Below are 21,590 nucleotides of genomic sequence, written 5' to 3' on the forward strand. Positions count from 1 at the left end.
GATGTTCATTATAAGAAGAAAATGACATTAGCAAAAAAAGAAGAAAATAAATACCAATCATTCAGTGTTAACTGTACTTTTCAGGTTCTCCTACCTCTCAGGCTGCCACTTATTCTCTGAGTTTTTAATATATTGCCTTTTCTTTTATTATTGGTCCTTGGCCTTTCAAGCCTGGCTGACTTGTCTCCCTTAGCTTTGGTAATTGTAGTTATACTAATGTCCTCCGATTTTATCTCCATCCCTGCTTTGACAGATAATGGAACAGTCTACCTAGATGTCTAAAATGCTTTTCAAATTAAACTGTCCAAAATTGAGTTCAGTCCGCCAACTGCAACCTGGGTATGCGCACTAACTGGGAATCGAACCTGCCACTTTTTGGTGTATGGGACAATGCTTCAAGCAACTGAGCCATACCAGCCAGGACTGATTTTTCTTAAGAGTATGTTTCTAGTGTTGGACTATGTTAAAGGATATTGACATATTTTTTAAAGATGTTAAAGACTTTATTCAAGAGGAACCACTGCAATGGGGGAGAAAGATGAGGCTCAACTCTGAGACTAATTTAAAAAAAAATTTTGAGAGAGAGAGAGAGGGAAACATGGATTGGTTGCCTCCCTTATGCGCCCTGACCTGGGATCGAACCCACAACCTGCCTTTTGGTATACTGGAAGAAGCTTCCACCCAATGGAGCCACCTGGCCAGGGCAACTATGAGACATTTGATCATAGTTTTAAAATGTCCTCCAGTAAGGTTTTGTTAGTTTACCCTCTAAGCAGATATACAGTGGGGCCTTGACTTACGAGTTTAATTCGTTCCGAGACCGAGCTCGTTACGGAGCTCGTTAACTCAAATTACTCTGTCAACTCAATGCAAAAAATCAGCCGAGAGACAGCTGGTATCTCAAAAAACTCGTTAGTCGGGACACTCCTAAGTCAAGGCCCCACTGTATATAAGAAAAAGCTTCCCAATACGCCAAGGTTGTGGGTTTGATCCCTGGTCAGGACACATACAAGAATCAATTAATGAATGCATAAATAAATGGAACAACAAATCGATATTTAACAAACAAATAAATAATAAAGCCCAGCCGGCATAGCTAAGTGGTTGAGCATCAGCCTATGAACCAGGAGGCCAGGGTTCGATTCCCTGTTAGGGCACATGTCTGGGTTGGGTTGCAGGCTTGATCCCCCAGTATGGGGCATGAAGGAGGGAGGCAGCCAATCAATGATTCTCTTCCATTGATGTTTCTGTCTCTCTCTCTCTCTCCCTTCCTCTCTGAAATCAATAAAAAATAAAATAAAATAATACATATTAAATAAAAAGATTTATTGGTATTATGAAATAATGTAAACCTTTAGAAAATAATGGAAAATAATAAAGCAAAACCCATATACCCACCATGCAGTTTCAACAAATTATCATAATTGTTTAAGATTATTTTAAGGAAATAAAAATTTCATATGGAATTGAAGACTTTACTGTCATTCTCTTCTCTGAACCTATTCCTTTTTCTTTCTTCCCAGAGATAATCTGAAAATTCTGAGACTGTATCCTTCTGGTCTATATTTTTATGCTTTTACTACAAATGAATTTGTCTGGAGATATTTTTTTCCATTTTGTATTTTCCAACCCTGTAATAGATTTCGATTTTTTAATTTCAATATTAATTATTGAAGTAATCAAGGGCACCTGTTTTCTATAAAGTTTTAACTCCTAATGTAGTAGTCATCTACTCAACATAGTGTCTCTTTGGGAAAGAAATCCTTTTTCATTTTAAAAAATTAAATAAAATGAAGAGAAATATTTTTGCTCAGTTTGGAGTCTGTATTAATGTCATGTATCCAGTATGAGATTTTTAGAAGCCAGTAAAATACATACTGGTTATAATAATCAGTGGGTTATATAAATTAACACAAAGCAATGACCATTTGTATTCTACAAGTGTCATGGTATACAGTTTCCCACCATTGGGTTCATATTCTATAACAGTTTGGAATTATTATCATTGTAAAGTTCTTATTCCATTGAATGATGAATTTAAAAATGGCTCAAAGTAAAGGTTGTACGTCAGAGTCAGAATTCCATTTTATATGTAAAAATAGTTTATGTCCAACATGTAATACTAAAGTAAAACTATCCTTGAATATCAAGGAAAGGAGGAAGAAATAGGACAAGTATTATATCAGCTTCTAGGGCAGATTTGTAAAAATAATTTGAAGATTAAAATATATTGAAGATCAAATATAAAATGAAAGCACTCTCAGAAAGAGGCCTTACCAATACTCTTACTCAAGCCAAATAATTAAACATTATAATGAAAAGGTCCATTAAATATTACATTAAGTAACTAGTATATTTTTATATTGTTAAGTAAAAATTTCCAGACCATGAAACAATTTCTTCTCATTTCCGTAAGGCGTATAAAAGATTTTAATTAAGTTTTGCTATGTTTAAAAATTTCCTCAGTTTTAAAAAGTTGTCTATTTTACTATAACTTTTCTAAGTGGTTGTTTAAATAAAGATAGCCTTATGTGTGACTTGGTAATTTTATGGTTAATATACACTAAGTGGCTAGATTATTATGACCACGTGATGTTTGTAGGCAAATTAGCTATAATTTCGCACTGAAGTTGCTAGAGGGCCAGACCATTATAAATAGGGAAGCAGGTTATTTACCATGACAGAAGTGATTTTTCCCCCTGAAGATATGGGTAAACAATGCGATTTAACAGCCTTTGAACGTGGGATATATTTGAACGTGAGTGGCCAGATTATTATGACCACCTGACATTTGTAGGCAAATTAGCTGTAAACTGCATCGTATGGGATATGGAAGCCAAAGGCCTGTTCAAACACCTTTGCTGTCTGCAGTTACCAAGATAAAACGTCTCCAATTCGCACAGGAACACAAGGATTGGACAGTGGAGCATTGGAAAAAAGTCATGTGGTCCGATGAATCACGTTTCAAGTTGCATCATGCAGATGGCAGAGTGAGAATTTGGCAGAAACAGCACGAAAGCATGCACCCTACATGCATGAGTACAACCCTTCAAGCTGGTGGCGGCAGTGTTATGGTTCGGGGCATGTTTTCCTGGCATGACTTGGGCCCTTTAATTCGTGTGGAACAACGTCTGAATAGCACAACATACCTAAGTATCGTTGCTGATCAAGTTCATCCTATCATGTTGATGGCGTATCCCAATGGAGATGGCTTCTTCCAACAAGACAATGCGCCATGCCACAGTGCTCATATTGTGCAGGAGTGGTTTCAAGAACATGAGGGAGACTTTACCTTGCTTAGGTAGCCCCCACAATCACCAGATCTCAATCCAATTGAGCATTTGTGGGACGAAGTTAAAAGAACCATCAGGAAGCTGGTTCCACAACCATCAAATCTCACAGAACTGGACAGTGCTATTCATCAGGCATGGTGTCAGATTCCTTGCATCACCTTTCAACATCTCATGGAGTCAATGTCAAGAAGAATCGCTGCAGTATTGAAGGCAAAAGGTGGCCCAACAAAGTACTGATGGGGTGGTCATAATAATATGGCCACTCACGTTCAAATATATCCCATGTTCAAAGGCTGTTAAATCGCATTGTTTACACATCTCTTCAGAAAAAAATCACTTCTACTGTCGTGGTAAACAACCTGCTTCCCTATTTATAATGGTCTGGCCCTCTAGCAACTTCAGCGCGAAATTATAGCTAATTTGCCTACAAACGTCAGGTGGTCATAATAATCTGGCCACTCAGTTTATACCGTGAAAAAATTATAGGTATTCAGTTCCTGAGGCAGATGTGATCAGTTGCATTGAAGAAAGATATTAAATCATTTGGTATTTCGTAACATGTATAATTAACAGTAAATCCTAAAACCAATGTGAATAAAGACCATTTCCATTTTTGAAACTGACATTAATGGAGTTTCTTTTCTTTTTCTTTTTTTTAATATATATTTTATTGATTTTCCACAGAGAGGAAGGGAGAGGGACAGAGAGTCAGAAACATCGATGAGAGAGAAACATCGATCAGCTGCCTCCTGCACACTCCCCACTGGGGATGTGCCCGCAGCCAAGGCACACGCCCTTGACTGGAATCGAACCTAGGACCCTTGAGTCCGCAGGCCGATGCTCTATCCATTGAGCCAAACCGGTTACGGCGGAGTTTATTTTCTTTAGTCACTTGTTTTCCATCTCATTACAGAAAATATTTCAAGTGGCAAATTAATTTTACTATATTGGGAGTAATATTTATTTAGTCATCAAAAATTATTAAGTGCCTACCATGTCGCTTACACAGAAATAAAATACTTGTTCCTTTCCTCAAGAAGTGTGTGGTTTAGAGGAAAAGTCAGAGAAGCTAACCTGCAAGTACTGTACAATGAGAGTATAATAAGTTATTAAATCTGTTATGTATGAGGTGATATTCTAAGCAAAATGCTGTCATTTTCAGTTTTAAAATCAAGAACTTAATGTTTAGCAGCATCCAAGATCACGCAGTAAGTGTTAGAATTATTATTTGAATTCAGATGTGTCTGACTCTGAAGCTTATCTTACTGCCTCTATATGCGTACTGATAAGAGTACACAGCGATGCAGAGGATTTTATGGGGACACTGAGGGAGATGTGCCAACGTAGGCTGTTGGATCCTGGAAGGTGATACTTAAAATTGAATTTAGAAGACTAAATAGGAATTAGCCAAAAGGAGGAGGGAGCTGAAAATCATTCTAACAGAGAGACTATCGTGTGCAAAGTCATGGAAATGAGAGAACATAGACCATTTGGGACTTGTCTGACTCAGTGTTATTTCTCTGAATAAAGGAGGGTAAACCTGTAAGAAAGACCAGAGAAGTACCCCAAAGGTTATTCATGCATTTATTCATTCAGTATTGGGCACTATAGACTTAGTATTCACTGCATCTCTGGAAAGATACTGGAATTTTTTAAACTATAAGTCATAAAAATGTCACTAATGTTAAACAAAATGCTGCATAATCAGGAAACTGAAGAACCTTATGCTTTTTCTTCTGCTTTCTAATTTGTCTTATTTGGCTTTTAGAACAATTGTTAAAACTTTCTCTTATTTTCCCTGATTATTTCTCTCCTCAATGCTACCTGATGCTAATCTGCCTAAAGTGTTCTCATTTAAACTATACTTAAATCCTACTTCCTGAAGATTTATGAAAGGGTAAGCATGTTTCTCTGTATCAGATCCACTTTATCTTTCAGAGGATACATTTAGTAAAAGTACTAAAACATTCTTTCAAAGATTATTTATAGTAATATCCCAGTTTCTTTGATTAAAATTAGTTGAATGTCTAAAGATTGTTTTTGTGTGCCATTTTTGGTGTTTATGATTGCAGTAGATAATCATTTGTGGTAAAAATAAAAAAAATGTATGGAGGCAAATATTTACATCTTCAGCACGAATTGAATCAAGTGAAAGTTTAGTAATTTTAATTTCTAAAGTATTGGAACGCAACAGATTTTTATGAAGTAAAAAAGCTAGATAAATTTCCATACTAATGATTTAAAAATTATGTTTGAAAGATGTTTAGTAATATATATTCTTTCTGATAAAGGTTACTAAATTCTTCTCTATAAAAAGTGCGCCCTAACCGGTTTGGCTCAGTGGATAGAGCGTCGGCCTGCGGACTGAAAGGGCCCAGGTTCGATTCCGGTCAAGGGCACATCCCCAGTAGGGAGCGTGCAGGAGGCAGCTGATTGATGTTTTTCTCTCATCGATGTTTCTAACTCTCTATCCCTCTCCCTTCCTCTCTGTAAAAAATCAATAAAATATATTTTTTTAAAAATGCATTTTTATTGATGTTTCTGTGGCACACATGAATAAAATATTTTTTGATGTGTGTTATTTCCTCATTTTTAATTCTACACATTGGTCATTTTAGGTATCATTAATTGCTTTGTTTCAATAAATAAATCCTGAAGATGATTTAACTACCTTAGGCTATGTTTTAATATGTTGGTAGTGTTTAAAAATCTGTCCCTTTGCCTGGCTGGTGTGACTCAGTGGTTGAGTGTTGACCTATGAATCAGGAGGTCTCAGTTCGATTCTTGGTCAGGGCACATGCCTGGGTTGTGAGCTCGATCCCCAGTGTGGAGCATGCAGGAGGCAGCCAATTAGTGATTCTCTTTCTCCCTCTCTCTTCCTCTCTGAAATCAAGAAAAATATATTTAAAAACTGTTCCTCTTTAAGAAAAAAATCTGTCCGTTCAAAACACTAACGTGTTTAAAAGGTTTAGTTGAATTCTACCAGTATCTTATATAATAAAACCCTAATATGCACATTGAGTGACCAGCGGAATGACCTGTGGAACGACCGGTTGCTGTGATGTGCACTGACCACCAGGGGGCAGATGCTCAACACAGGAGCTGCCCCAGGTTGGGGCGGGCAAGTGGGAGGTGCCAGGCCGCTGCTAGCCAAAGCAGGTGCCAGCGGGTGGCCCCCCGATCACCCTGCCTACCGGTCGCCCCACAGATAGGCCCTGATCGCTGGCCAGGCCTAGGGACCCTACCTGTGCACGAATTTTGTGCACTGGGCCTCTAGTCTCTTATAATTAGGAAACTTAAATTAGAGAGAAACTCAGAATGGAAAATCGAAAAGAGATTTTAACTCTTACAAGAAAGGGTTCCAAAAAGTGAAGGGGGACTGTAGGAATAATACTATTCTTTTTTTTTTTAATACTATCCTTTTTATGAGTATTCTGCAATTCAGTTATGCCTCTGTTATTGGAAAAATTTGTTTTTTGCAGTATTTTGCCAGTAGGTATAAGTTTTAAAATTTTGTGTGACCATATTTAGAAAAATCATGCCAGTTTTAATAAATCATTGATAAAGTATTAAAATGAAAACGTCTTTATCATAAATTTTATAGTTGCAATGATAATGTACTAATTATATTTTGTCTTTTCACTTAATATTGAATATATGATACACAATTTCCATATCGCAAAAAGATTTCCAAATTATTTTTTTTGTTGCTTAATTTTCCATCTATAGGCTATACATAATATAATTTTTGTGTATATTATGCTATTAGTCTTTTGTTGAATAATTTTCTTAGGTATATTTCTGGAAGTGTTTCTTCTAAACATATATTTAAAACTAAAGACTAGTTATATAATTTTGATTTGGGGAATTCTGGAGTTTATGTTACGTTTGTTGTTGGCTCATTTAATATAATAATAGCAGCTGATACTTCTGATTGAGTCAGGCAAAGTGCCAAATACTTTGTGTGTGTAGTCGTATTTAATTTTCTCACAAATTGTATTAGGTACAGGATTCAGGGATCAGAAAAATTTGACAACTTGCCCAAAGTTGTACAACTAATAAATGGCTAAAATGGTATACAGAACTGTGTGACTCCAAAACTCCACTGGCTACCAGACTGAACACTTAACAGTTAAATGGCAAGATTTCTATAGTAGTAGGCAAGATTAGATTAGCTATTTTGTGTGGAAGTTCTTTGAATACACATGACTTGTATATTCAGTATACTAATGCATTATTCAATATACTAATGCATTATTGGCCCAAAATTTGTTTTTTAAAAATGAGATTCTAAAAACTGACTTTTCTTTGTAGATTTAATAATTCAATATTCTTGGGGACCATGAACTCTTCATTTTATATTACTCCCATTTTTACAATGTTTGACATTTCAAAGGGTTTATTTGGGGAGCATACAAAACCACTACAGAAATTGTTTCACTCAATGAATAAATGCTGCAATAAAAATGAAAATGGGAAATGAATTAGAAATCTTTAATACTCAAATAGAAATAAAAATTTCCTGAGATCTTAAAGATATAAATTTTAGTATTTGGGGCAGAATATACACAATAGCATTTCTGTTCAAGACATCTAAGTCCTATATAATATACACTGAGTGGCCAGATTATTATGACCGACCAGATTATTATGACCACCCCGTCAGTACTTTGTTGGGCCACCTTTTGCCTTCAATACTGCAGCGATTCTTCTTGACATTGACTCCATGAGATGTTGAAAGGTGATGCAAGGAATCTGACACCATGCCTGATGAATAGCACTGTCCAGTTCTGTGAGATTTGATGGTTGTGGAACCAGCTGCCTGATGGTTCTTTTAACTTCGCCCCACAAATGCTCATTTGGATTGAGATCTGGTGATTGTGGGGGCCACCTGAGCAAGGTAAAGTCTCCCTCATGTTCTTGAAACCACTCCTGCACAATATGAGCACCGTGGCATGGTGCATTGTCTTGTTGGAAGAAGCCATCTCCATTGGGATACGCCATCAACATGATAGGATGAACTTGATCAGCAACGATACTTAGTTATGTTGTGCTATTCAGACGTTTATAATGATCTGGCCCTCTAGCAACTTCAGCACGAAATTATAGCTAATTTGCCTACAAACATCAGGTGGTCATAATAATCTGGCCACTCAGTATATATTTGATAGTGTTCAGCTGTTAGTAGCTATTTCAGTTGTAGAATTATTAAATGTGTTTATTATTTAAAATGATCTATAACTCATCATTCTTATAATCTGAAATATGGAGAGGAAAATCACAATTATAAGAATAAAGTGATACTTAAGAAACAGTAATTTTGAAGTGCTGGTAGTCTGGAAAAAATGGCTTCTGTCACATTCAGAGATAACACAGTTTTCTTTCAAGCACAAGCATGGAAATACCAGTTCTTTATACAAATTCTTTTTAAAAAATATATATTTTATTGATTTTTTACAGAGAGGAAGGGAGAGAGATAGAGAGTTAGAAACATCGATGAGAGAGAAACATCCATCAGCTGCCTCCTGCACATCTCCCACTGGGAATGTGCCCGCAACCAAGGTACATGCCCTGGACCGGAATCGAACCTGGGACCTTTCAGTCTGCAGGCCGACGCTTTATCCACTGAGCCAAACCGGTTTCGGCTTTATACAAATTTTTATTCCAGGTTTCTATTTTTGCAACCTCTCAGCACATCGAACTGCATAAAGTCTTTCCTTCCTTGATTTTTATTTAAAGATACTATTTCCTTAAGATTAACAAGGCAATTGGAGCTGTTTGTATGCCCTAGAGCCAGTGGTTGGCAAACTGCGGCTTGCGAGCCACATGTGGCTCTTTGGCCCCTTGAGTGTGGCTCTTCCACAGAATACCAACTTCTGTGCATGGGCCACGAAGTTTCAATCGCACTGTATATGCGCGCCTGCACGTGGTATTTTGTGGAAGAGCCACACTCAAGGGGCCAAAGGGCCACATGTGGCTTGCGAGCCACAGTTTGCCGACCACTGCTAGACCAAGCATTTCAAACTCAAAGGCTATCGTGGGCCAAATAAACAAGGTTTAAGTTTATGGGGGCCACAGAAAAACAAAAGCTTCAATTTTCATAGAAACATAGGTTTATTTCGATAGAGACATGCTGAATACAAAGGGCTAAAATAAGTAATCATTAACATAAAATAATAGAACATTTTAATAAAAATTAATATTTTTTTCTTGAACATTAACTTATCAGACACTGAATAACTGCACAAATTAATAAGCGTAATGCAAATAAACCTATTTTTCTTGTTCTCAGAAAGTGAAATATTTCCCGTTGCACACACCAAACAAATCAGTACAAGACTAACGATGTGGCAGTCGGCTGCTAAAATATTCACTGCTAGCATTAGTGGTGAGAAATGGTGCACCTGCGTGTAAGGCGCGTAAGGGAAATGAATGCAACACGATTATAGTAATCAGTCATTAATGAATGTTGTAGTTCGTTATTAATAATTATGCATAACAGAATATTGTAAAAATTAAGTTACGACATTTTTATTAAAACGTTTCTTACATACCGTTATATTGGCTGGGCCATAGAAATATTCGTTATGGTATGCATGTGGCCCGCAAGTTTGACATGCTTGCCTAGGCAGAAGAGTGAGCCTCTTCCATCTGGTAGAATAGTTCTCTTTCATGAAGATGTAGCTTTAAGAGGGATTCATATGTAACTGTGAGGGAAGAAAAGTAGCTGAAGCAGTCCATTTCACCAAATGGCAATTTCCTAAATTTGTTTGTTTTTAGTTAGTTGATCAGTGTTCATGTTCTTTGTAATATTTAAAAGAATGTCCAATTTGCTTTTGCTCCAATTCCTTGCTGCTATTGAGGTGGACAGAGAAGGATTTTTCATATTCAAGAATATAATTGCAATGTATGTATTTTTTATTAGTGGAGAATTTGAAGACTTTAGGCCTAGCCCTCTTCCTTTCTTTGCCTCTCAATCTCTGGCGACAGAAGCAGGGAGTTAGGGTGAACAAATTGAACATTCTTTTAAAGTATTATTATGAAAGACAAATCCTGTCAACTAAAATGTTAAGGTGGATTCAGTGAATTTGCCTTCAGATAAAATATTTGACAAATTTAGTTTTGATCAATGACCCAGACAGAGCTCACCCAACCAGCCAGATCAGCTGAATTAATCATAATAATGAGGTGGCAGATCTTCATCTAAGCTGCGTTCATATTCTCAAAATTAAAAATTTTCATAGACAGACCACAGAAATGGACTATTAAACCTAACATACAATGTACATCTGTTTTGGACTGAAAGATGGCATAGTAAAAGCAATTTAATGACCTTTCTCTTTTTTTATGGCAATAGACATACAGCTCTAGCCTTATACTCTTACTGGAGCTCAAACTCATATTTCCAAGATAATATAGAAAACACGATCACTTTTCATTCAGTACACCCAAATGAAGATTCTACCTCTTTCTTCATCAAATGGCACTTCTTTAGAATTTCTAAAAATTCATAGTCATCTCATTATTTTCCATCCCTCCCCCCCATTCAGTTATTCCTCAATTTCATTGTCACTTTTTAAATTATGTCTCAGATTCTCTCCATTCTTATTGCAACCACTTCAGTTGAAGTCTTCATTACTCTGCCTTCTAGTTGCTTTCCTGCTTCTTATTCTCTCTAGTAGGTTAAATTTACACCTACTTTCATCCTATGTCTTTCTGAGCTGATCCCAAAACTGCAAAAGTCAATTGCTAACCTTTCTGTCTCAATGTAAGATGTAACCAGAAGAATCAACTATCACCTTGTGTTGCTTTTCTTGCTAATTTGACATCTACCTGCTGTCTGAACAAAAGGCAACTTTATCCTTATACTTTCTACTTATAGGACTTCTAGATGTGATCTTTTGCATAGTACTTATGGTCCTAACCTATTACTTTCTCCTGACTTGACACAGAAGAACCCTGATGCCTGTTTAAGATATTTCATAAGTATTGTAGTTTATCTAATCTCATACTCTCAATTTATCACGTAACCCAGTTCTCAGACTTCAGTTAGATATCCTTAGGATCTCTTCCCTGACTACTGTCACCCTGACCCCTGACTTCTACTACCCAAGATTGTGGGTGTTCTCTACAGCATGTATCACACTATTTTGAAATAGGCAGGTTTTAAAAAAAATTTAAATGTAGTTGACATATAACACATACAACATAATTATTAGATGTTTGTATATACATCACAAAATGATCAACACAAAAAGTCTGATTAACATCCATCAGCACTTGTAATTAAAAATATTTTTCCTTGTGATAAGAACTCTTTAGATCTACTCTTTTAACCACTTTAAAATGTACAATAGCCCTAGCCGGTTTGGCTCAGTGGATGGAGCGTCCATCTATGGACCGAAGGGTCCGGGGTTCAATTCTGGTCAAGGGCACGTACTTGGTTGCAGGCTCCTCCCCTACCCGGGTCCTGGTCAGGGCACATGCAGGAGGCAAGCAATCGATGTGTTTCTCTCACATTAATATTTCTCTGTGTCTTTCCCTCTTCCACTCTCTCTCTAAAAATCAATGGAAAAATATCCTTGGGTGAGGAAAAAATAAGTAAAATGTACAGTAGTCACCATGCTGTACATTACATCCCCATGACTTATTTTATAACTGGAAATTTGTATCGTTTGACCCTCTTTACCCATTTTTCCCACCTCCCACCCCTGCCTTTGGCAACCATCAGTCTATGAGTTTGTTTTGTTTTTTAGATTGAACATATATGTGGGATGATGTTATTTGTCGGACTTATTTCACTTAGCACAATGCCTTCAAGAGCCATTCATATTGTCACAAATGGCAAGATGTCCTTTTTTTGGTGACTGAATAATATTCCGTTGGGTATGTACCACATTGTCTCTAGTTATTCACCCATCAATGGACACTTAAGTTACTGCCTTGTTTTGGCTATTGTATATCATGTTGCAATGAACATGGGGATGCATAGCTTTTTGAGTAATGTTTTCATTTCATTTAAATAAATGCCCAGAAGTGGAATTGCTGGATCTCATGGGAGTTCTCTTCTTAATTTTTTGACATTTCCTTCTTCCTAAAGTACATTCTTTAGAATTTTAGAAGCTCAGTTAAAGACAGTCTTTTGTTTGTTTAAATATGTCATTGTTTGCTTCCACACTTTAAAGATCATTTTCCTATGTATTTCAACTCCAGGTTGATAGTTACTTCCTTTTAGCTCTTTTTTAGTTATTATTCCTTTGTCTTCTGAGTTTTGTTGTTGCTATTGAGAAGTCAGTTGTCTGTTCATCAGGTATCTGTCTTTTCTCTCTTGTGGACTGTAAAATATTTTCTTTGCCTTTGACGTTTTCCAGTTTCACAACAACATTTAGGGTGGTTTTCTTTTTATTTCCTACTAGAGGCCCGGTGAACGAATCCGTGCATAGGTGGGGTCTGGCTGGCTACCCCAATGGGGGCCCATCAGGCTGGGCCAGCAGGGAGAGGGGCTGCGGGCGGTTGGCGGCCGGCCCCTCCCCTGATCAGGGTGTTGGGGGCCAATCGGGTGCTGGGCTGGCTGTGGAGAGGCTGATCGGGGCCCAGATCAGGCTGGTTGGCTGCTGCAGTATGCATCATAGCCACCAGTCATTCCAGTCGTCCTGGTCGTTCCGCCATCCCAGTCACTGGGCTTTTTTATATATATATACTAGATGCCTGATGCACAAAATTTGTGCATGGGTAGGGTCCCTAGGCCTGGCTGGAAATCAGGGCCGATCTGTCGAGCGACCAGCAAGGTGATGGGGGGGGGGCCCCAGCTGGTACCCGCCTTGGCCAGCCTGGTGCCTCTCGCTCCGGTGGGGTGATCTGGGGCCAGCGCCAGCTCGCTTGCTGGCCAGCTCCCACCCCTAATCGCCCTATCACCGCCACCGCCGGTGACCTCCCTTTGCGGGGTGACCAGCAGGGCGATTGGGGGGTCCCCCACTGGCACCCACGTTGGCTGACCTGGGGCCTGTGGGCAGCTCCTGCGTTAAGCATCTGCCCCCTAGTGGTCAATGCGTGTCATAGCAATCGGTAGCTCCACTGGTCATTCTGCTATTTGTTTAATTTGCATATTAGGCTTTTATTATATAGGATGTAGCTGCTCATGATTTGTTGGGCTCCCTGAATCTGAGAATCTATGATTTTCTTCAAGCTCAAAAAATTCTTTAACCATTGTTTCTTTAAATATTGCCTCTTGATTATTCTTTCTGTTTTCTTCTTCTGGAACTCTGTTCAATTTATTAAAAATTTTTACACTTTCCTTTTCTGTTAACATCATCTCTTTTATGTCTTAATTTTGCATCTGAGGAAATTCTTCAGATCTCTCTTCTAGTTCAATCTATGTATTCTCACCTCTGGTTCATCTGCCCTGATATTTAACCTACCCACCAAATTTCTAATTTTAATTATTATATGTTGTTTCTAGATATTATATTAGGTTCCTTTTCAATCAGTCTGCTCATTGAATAAAATCTTATTTCTTTCAAAATTACTCTGTAGCAAGTAATTCCACAGTCTTTGTGGGTCTGAGTCTCATGTTTAGTACTTCTGCTGGCCCTTAATCATAGTGGCTTGCTTCATATATTTTGTGATTTAAAAAAGATGTTTTTATTGATTTGAAAGGGGGAGAGAGAGAGAGAGAGCGAGAGCAAGAGAGAGAGAGAAAGAAAGGGAGAGGGAGAGATAGAAACATCAATGAGAGAGAAACATCAGCATTTGTCTGCTGCCTCCTGCATGCTCCCTGCTGGGGATCAAGCCCACAACCCCAGCGTGTCCCCTGACCAGTGAACCGGTGACCTCTCAATGCATGGGTCAGTGTTCAACCACTGAGCTACATCTGCTGGGCTGTTTTGTGATTTTGAATTTACGTTTATTTATCTCAAGATAATTTTCATAGTTTAGTTAGTATTTTTATGTGACATGTTAATAGGGGTTTTACCAGTGTAAATTATTATTTTATTTGCCTAAAATGGAAGATATGAAATGTTTTCCATTAACTAGGAAAAAAATAGTACAAATAATGTGTCTATAGCAATATAAAATAGGATTCTGGCTTTTGAAATATAAATTTTAGAATTTATTTTTGGTGTTTAAATTGTCTTACACATCTTAAAAATCTCTTACTATTTTTATACACTGTGCAATCAGAATACAATTAACAGGAAAAAATGGAGAATATTTTTTTTTTTGTGTTAACTGTTATCTTAAACTGCAGGCATCTATGTGACTATGAAGTGTTCTGTTTTACCAGTTTCTATAAGAGGCTACTTATTTATTAGCAGGTATAAATTGAATGAATTCCTGCTGTTCCTCTAATAGTACAGTTTTATTTTTGCAGTTCATATCATTAGCTGGAGAAGAAAAATACATATAATACCTTATTCATTACCATTGTTATCCTTTGTCATTAAAAGACAAGGGACTAAAGATAAAGGCAGGACAAATGTCTTAGAATTTTATTTATTTTTTTAGTCTCTAAACCAGTGATGGCAAACCTGTGACAGGCGTGTCAGAGATGACACGCGAACTCATTTTTTTGGTTGATTTTTCTTTGTTAAATGGCATTTAAATATATAAAATAAATATCAAAAATATACATCTTTGTTTTACTATGATTGCAAATATCAAAAAATTTCTCTATGTGACACAGCACCAGAGTTAAGTTAGGGTTTTTCAAAATGCTGACACGCCGAGCTCAAAAGGTTCGCCATCACTGCTCTAAACCCTAAAAATGAAGATCTCTAATATAGTCTTTGCAGCATGTTTATGATGCCAGATTCATAGCAAAATATATGATTGATATTAGTTTTACATTATGTTGTAAGAAAATGGTAGGAGATTGCGAAGTTTCATATTTTTAGTCCAAATGTAATCTGCTCACCTCAGGTAATTCAATTATTTTTCTACCTTGTTTGAGGGTATATATTTTGTTTTAACCATAAATGGCACAGATTTACTCTTCAGGGTTCCTCAGGTCCTTTCAGAAGCAAGTGGAATACAATTCATGATAAATGAAAAATAATTTCCTTCTTTTTCCCTTCAATTTCTGTGGCTCAATATTAAGGACCAAATAATGTTGCATGTTTTTTTTAGGGAAGTAGTCATAATAATTTGTGATATAGCAGTGACGTGAGAGAATATTTTGAATCACTGCCTATAAGATATGATGTTCATTATTATTCTCAAGTTATTTCCTGTGTTTATTTTTTCTCCCCAAAGAAAACCCAAGCTCTTTAATGGCAGAGACTTCTATTTTGTTTATGTATCTCGGTCCTCTTTTTGTCAAACCAGGCCCATATAAATCTCTATCTTATTCAAAATAGTTTTGTCTTGGCTAGTTTGTATAATGGGATTTTTTTAAAGCTTCTTTTTCTTGAAAACCTTTCTCATACCTTGGAATTTCTTTATCATAGAAAAATTGTGCACATGGTGGAGAAAAGCCCAATTTAAGTTGACTTAGTGGGACTTCTATAGTTGTGGAAAAATCCTAAGATGTCCTTCTGGGTCTTTGGCTTTTTAATATATACAAATTGTTCCTTATCTCAGTGAAAATAGATATAGGAGACTACTGTATTTAGCTAATCCTTTAATTCTTGCCAGGATAGTAGGGGTTGTTGTTCATTTGTGAACACATTCTGCCGCCAACATCTGAGTTGGAACATTGTGTTTATTGTGAGAGAATTTGAGTATGAACAATTTGGCTTAAAGATTAAATGAGGAAATAAATTCTATTGGTAAACCTGATACAATCATTAATCTTTTCAAGAAATATTACTGAATTATAGAGAGGAGTTCACATTTAAAGTATTGAACACCATACTGAACATTTAAAAATTGAAATTTCCATGCATATTTCATTTAGAAGAGTTTTATAGCTTTCCTCTTGTCTTTGAGCAGTGGACAGATGATCTGGAGGCAACCTAGCTTGGTGTGATAAGCAACAGATTGGAACATAGAGCAGAGCTAGGTGTACAGTGTCAGGGAGTACAATTCATTGTATATTTATAATATATAAGGAACTTTGATAGACACTCGGAGGTTGGGCTGGATATAAGAATGAAGAAGAAATAGTCTCTTAAATAATGTAAAATACGGTGGGAGAAATAGACCAGTAAATAATAGAAAATAGAAAGAAACAGATGCTAAAGACTTCACAGTAACATGCTGTAGGAAAGAGCATGAAGATTGATTAGAAAATCAGAGAAGGTGTCACTAAGAATGTGGAATTTAAGTTGATTCTAGAAAAGGAGGAGTATTTGGATAGAGTGATGATTTTGGGAATAGGAGTGTGAATTACTCATTTTTTGAGGGATTGGTAAATATGGAGGCATGCATGGCTAAAGCCTCAATTTTGTGAAAGGAAAAAGAAGAATGAATATAAGGCCAAACTATGTAAGTGTTTGATTTTTATACTGTAATAATATTAATAACAGCAACTATTTCTCAAATATTTTCATGTACATGTTAAGGCTTATAAGAAAAGCTATGGGAGGTGTTATTACTGCCTCCAATGACATGGTCTTGTGTGATTTAGTGGAAAGATCTGGATTTGAAAGTTGACTTTGTCGCTTAAAATCTGCACAACATAGACATACTACTTAATATTACTGAGTATTAGTTTTCTCTTCTATTAATACCTCCTTCAGTAGATTGTTTCAGGGCTGCTGTGTAGCCTCTGTATTGTATTATTCCAGGGATGGCTTTCACCTAGACAAGGGCAGGCTTTCTTTTTTCCTGTAAAGGACAACATAATAAATATTTTAGGCTTTGCAGGCCATAACGTATCAGTCACAGCTGTTCAACCTTACTGCTGTAGCACAAAAATAGCCATAGGTAATATGTAAACAAATGGGTGTGGTTATATTCTAATAAAATTTTACTTATAAAAATAGATGTTGGGCCTGTTTGCTTGCCACCAACATAGACCAGGATATGAATGGTACACCCTTGAACTGTATGCAGTTATGTGACACAGGTTGTTTTAAGGAATAAATTACATGAGCTATCAGAAATATCCTAGCTTAGTACTAGTATATGTTGGATGCTCAATGAATGAAGTACATACACTTTCCCATCTTCCCTTTTAAAGTTATTAACATTGAATTCTTGTGTAAATTACTTAAACCTTTGCCCTTAACTTCAGAATTCTCAGTAGAAAAATAAAAACTACCCTTCTACCTATTTTTTCTCTGAAATAAATAATTGAGAAGAAGCACATGTTCTGGAGATATCCAGAAAGGGTGGGGAGAATATGGACTTTCTCTCGTTGTTGTTAATCCTCACCTGAGGATATTTTTTCCCCATTTATTTTTATAGAGAGTTGAAGGGAGGGAGAGGGAGAGGGAGAGAAACATTGATGTGAAAGAGACGCATCGGTTGGTTGCCTACTGCACTCACCCCTAGGGCCTGGGATTGAACCTGCAACCCAGATATGTGCCCTTGATCAGGAATCGAACCCTCAATGCTCCAATGCATGGGCTGATGCTGTAACCACGAAGCAAAACCAAAAAGAAGAAGCTGTTTGATTTTAATTAAAAGATTCCTACATTCAGCCCCCTTTTTCAGTGGATGCCACTGAGAGACCAGAATAATCACACATTTTTGTTTAGATATACATACTTTAGATGTTTGATTTAACTTAGCTTAGGGCAGGGCAGATACTTTCCCAATGTACTAGAAATGGAATCCTTCCATTGAAGAGCAAATATGAGGGCCTCAAGAAACTAGTAGAAGTGATGAAATTAGAATAGTATTGAGGTTCTCTTCAATAATGAAAGGAACTTATTTTTATGAGTGGATAGATTAGTGAAAGGATTTTCCTGGGCTTACTAACTAAAAAAAAACCAAATATATATATATGGTGGATTTCAGAGAGGAAGGGAGAGAGGGAAAAAAATCAATGATGAGAGAGAATCATTGATTGGCTGCCTCCTCCACACCCCTCTTTCCCTGCTCCCAGAATCGAGCCCACAACACAACCTGGCCATGTGCCTTGAGTGGAATCGAACTGGTTCATAAGTCGATGCTCAACCACTGAGCCACACCATCTGGGCTGGGTTTACTAACTTCATTATTTGTTGCTGGAAGCAAGGAGGGGGTTGAGGTGAATTGTATGAAAATTGTCGTTTCCCAATTTCTCTCCTATTCTGTCTGAAATGACACCAGCTATTGAGTTATGCACCTTTAATCAACTAGCTTTTTTAATAACTAACTGAGATGCATCAAGGTAATGAGATTTTGAAAGGAGATCAAGGGAAAAGTAAGAGAGATCATTTTAAAGCATAACTTGTTGAAGAAGGCAAGGCTTTAAGTGGGAATTGAGGTGACAGTGTCAGGAAGGAAGCTGGCAAGCAGAAGACAAAGACAGCTCAGGTAGAGATGAAGCTTATTGAAGAGTAATGGAAAGAAAGATCTATATATATAAAAGCCTAAGCGGCCGAATGACTGAACAACCGGTCGACGAATCACTATAATGCACACTGACCACCAGGGGGCAGATGCTCAATGCAGGAGCTGCCCCCTGGTGGCCAGTGCGCTCCCACAGCGGAAGTGCCACTCAGCCGACCGACCCATCCTGGTAGCCCACTAGCCCTGTGGCAGCCACTCACTCCCTCAGTAGTCCAATCTCTGTAGAACAGGTCAGGCACCAATAGACTGGAGCTGCCAGCATGACCTCGACAGAGCTACCGACCTCCTGGAAGTTGGCCTCGGGCACTGCAGCCACTTCTCCTCCCTAGATGCTCAGCAAGGAAGAAAGGATACAAAAGCGGCTGCCAGGTGGCTCCCGACAATCGGTGCAAACGTCAACAGGATGGATCTGGATCCGGGATCAGCAAGGGTGTCCCCCTGCCTGCCCGGAGGTGCCCGGAGGGCTGATCGCATCCTGGCCGCCCCCCACCTCCCTCAGGATGGGCGCCAGATGGAGGGCTCACGGCTGGTGAGCGCTGCTATAGTGGTGCGAGCCTCTCCCAATCAGGACTGACTGGGTGCGAGCCAGCGGCAGGTGCAGTGGGGCCAGGATGAGCAGGAGTGGCAGGCAGGAGCAGCAGGCAGCATTGGACTGCCAGTTTCAGCCCGATCCCCGCAGACCACCCTGAGGGACCCCACCCGTGCACAAATCCGTGCACAGGCCTTTAGTATAATAATGGAGGTGAGCTAGTAACAACAGCAGAATAGTGAAAAATAGAAAAAAAGAAGGACGGCACTGAAACATGGTACCGAATGAAATAAATATGTAAATAAGAGCAGGCATTATAAAACATGAGCAGCAGTGTTGGTTATTTAAAAGTACAGTTGAGAACTATGATTTTTTTTGGAAAGAGAATCCCAAATCTCTGTCTTCAAATGAAGAGAGAACATGAGCTGCTTTCTGATTTTATTATGGGTTTAACTAATAATTATGGTTAGAACAACTTATAGATGCTTGTTATATTGTTATCTGGCAGGAAGAATATCAAAGATGGAGCCAGTTTATATCCCATTTCTGTTCTGGCTTTATACTAGGCTTAAGTGTTTCCTAAAAATAGAGTGTGTTCACATTCCTAAAGGTATAGTCCATAGGCATTTGTAAACTTGCACTTGGGTTGCGGGAAACGAGTTAAGTCGGCTTGCGTGAATTGCACGTACTCCGTGGGAGCCGTCTTAACTCAGTTCATATAGATTTGCGGTGGAGTGCGGGAAACGTGTAAACTCGGGCCGATTGTAACTGCGTATTACCAAATATTTGTTTGTTTGCCGTTCACAAAGATACCTACCTGCGTATGCGAACCGTTTCATACCCATTGGGGTAATAGGTATCATAAAAATCCCTTGTAAGTAGAGAACACTTTATGGCGCTGGTCGAGTACAATACCGTTAGGGTACCAATGTATTGTTTTCTCATTTTATAACCGATATCCCTGGATATCTCACCATGCAAAGAGAATAGTTATTGAGAAATACTTCTTGTGTCCGGACGTCTTTAGTTTTGAGTTTTGTGAATATTATTACGTGTTTAAACTAACTCTGATTTTGCGCGGGAAACCTAAATAATTGCCCGCGCCATCTTATATTTTGGCGGGAAATTCACCCGACACCGTAGTGTTAAGATAATTCATATTTTAAACACTAATTGGCCATGACTAGGAAATGCAAAAATTTGTATCTAATCCATGGTTCTTTTATGGAATACGATGTGCTTTTGGGGGGGGGGGATTATAATTATAGCAAGCATAAATTTAAGCCTATGGTTGATAATGAAAGCTATGATATCAGACGGATGTGCCATACTGCCAGGACTTGCTGTTGGAGAATGTAGATTGTAATTGATTGTGTTGTTCAGGGTCTGTAACAACTGCAGGCTGCCAAAGTCAGTTGCCCCACTTATTCCTCCTTGTCACTTACAAAATAGTGAGGCAGCAGAGTGTTGTGAAAAGGGTTTGCCAGGAGAGCTGAGTTCTGATTATTATTGCACTTCTTGTTTGACCTACAGAAAACACGTCTAGCCTAATTTTTTTTTCTGATTTTCAAGTTGACAATAATATCTCTCTTATGTCAAAGCATTATATGTCCATCAGATAATATAATTTTATGTGAGCACTTTTTAAACTGTAAATGCAAAATATAAAAGTAAATCCTTATCCTCATTTCTGTTGCACAAGAAAAATTGTATTCAGTTGAAGAGAAGCTGAAATGGGCATATTTCTGTCATGTAATCATTTCTGATAAATTGTTCAAGGAATTTGGAATGGGCAGGAAAGGAAATATAAAAGTAATAGGAAAATAATCATGTGGGCACTTGTATGAAAGACAGACTTACTTGAAATTCCAGGCACAGGAATGGTTTCTTAAGGGTTGTGATAATGCTCTTCTTTGAAGATTTAGGTAAAAGGGAAAAGACCTCATTTAATAATTGGATATGCTTTATATCAAAATACAATAGTAATGAATATAGGAGAATGGTTTTTATGCATCTGTAGACAATCCTTTGAAATTTGGAAATAACATTGCCACTGCTATTTGGATTGCCTGTTGTTTGGTTCTTAACTTTTGTCCTTAGGAAATTGTCTTTTGTACATTATTTAATTACTACAAGGCAATTATTAGAAAATTTAGTATATATTAGATTAAATGTAAACAAGGTGTGAAATAATAACTTTCATACAAATTAATAGACTATTCCCAAATATACTGATGTACAAGATATTACAGGAGTTGGCAAAAGTAGATTTACAGTTCGTGTGGAAAATACAGTAATTATAATAAATAATAATACAAGAATAAACT

The 21,590-nt window shown here is 37.6% G+C and overlaps 2 protein-coding genes across 6 annotated transcripts in view; one reads left to right on the forward strand and one right to left on the reverse strand.

Annotated features, from left to right (window-relative positions):
- The window catches only part of PPM1E (protein phosphatase, Mg2+/Mn2+ dependent 1E), a 95,411-nt gene that overhangs the window by 5,220 nt on the left and 68,601 nt on the right, over positions 1 to 21,590 (forward strand). The gene's annotated exons all lie outside the window — the stretch shown is intronic.
- The window catches only part of TRIM37 (tripartite motif containing 37), a 173,010-nt gene continuing 161,001 nt past the window's right edge, over positions 9,582 to 21,590 (reverse strand). The window contains exons 25-26 of one of the 3 annotated variants that reach the window (XR_011468499.1): positions 16,964 to 17,060; positions 9,582 to 10,000 (exon numbers count right to left, since the gene is read on the reverse strand). Coding sequence is in view for 2 of the 3 variants with exons in the window: in XM_070395333.1 (XP_070251434.1) it covers positions 17,030 to 17,060 (31 nt within the window). In the remaining variant the exon portion in view is untranslated. Of the gene's footprint in view, positions 10,001 to 16,826; positions 17,061 to 21,590 lie in introns of those variants that run through there. The other 2 variants (XM_070395335.1, XM_070395333.1) reach the window with 2 other exon arrangements.

Source organism: Myotis yumanensis, unplaced genomic scaffold (assembly GCF_028538775.1).
Source record: "Myotis yumanensis isolate MYYU_CA2020_CCGP unplaced genomic scaffold, mMyoYum1.0.hap1 SCAF_16, whole genome shotgun sequence".
Classification (NCBI taxonomy): domain Eukaryota; kingdom Metazoa; phylum Chordata; class Mammalia; order Chiroptera; family Vespertilionidae; genus Myotis; species Myotis yumanensis.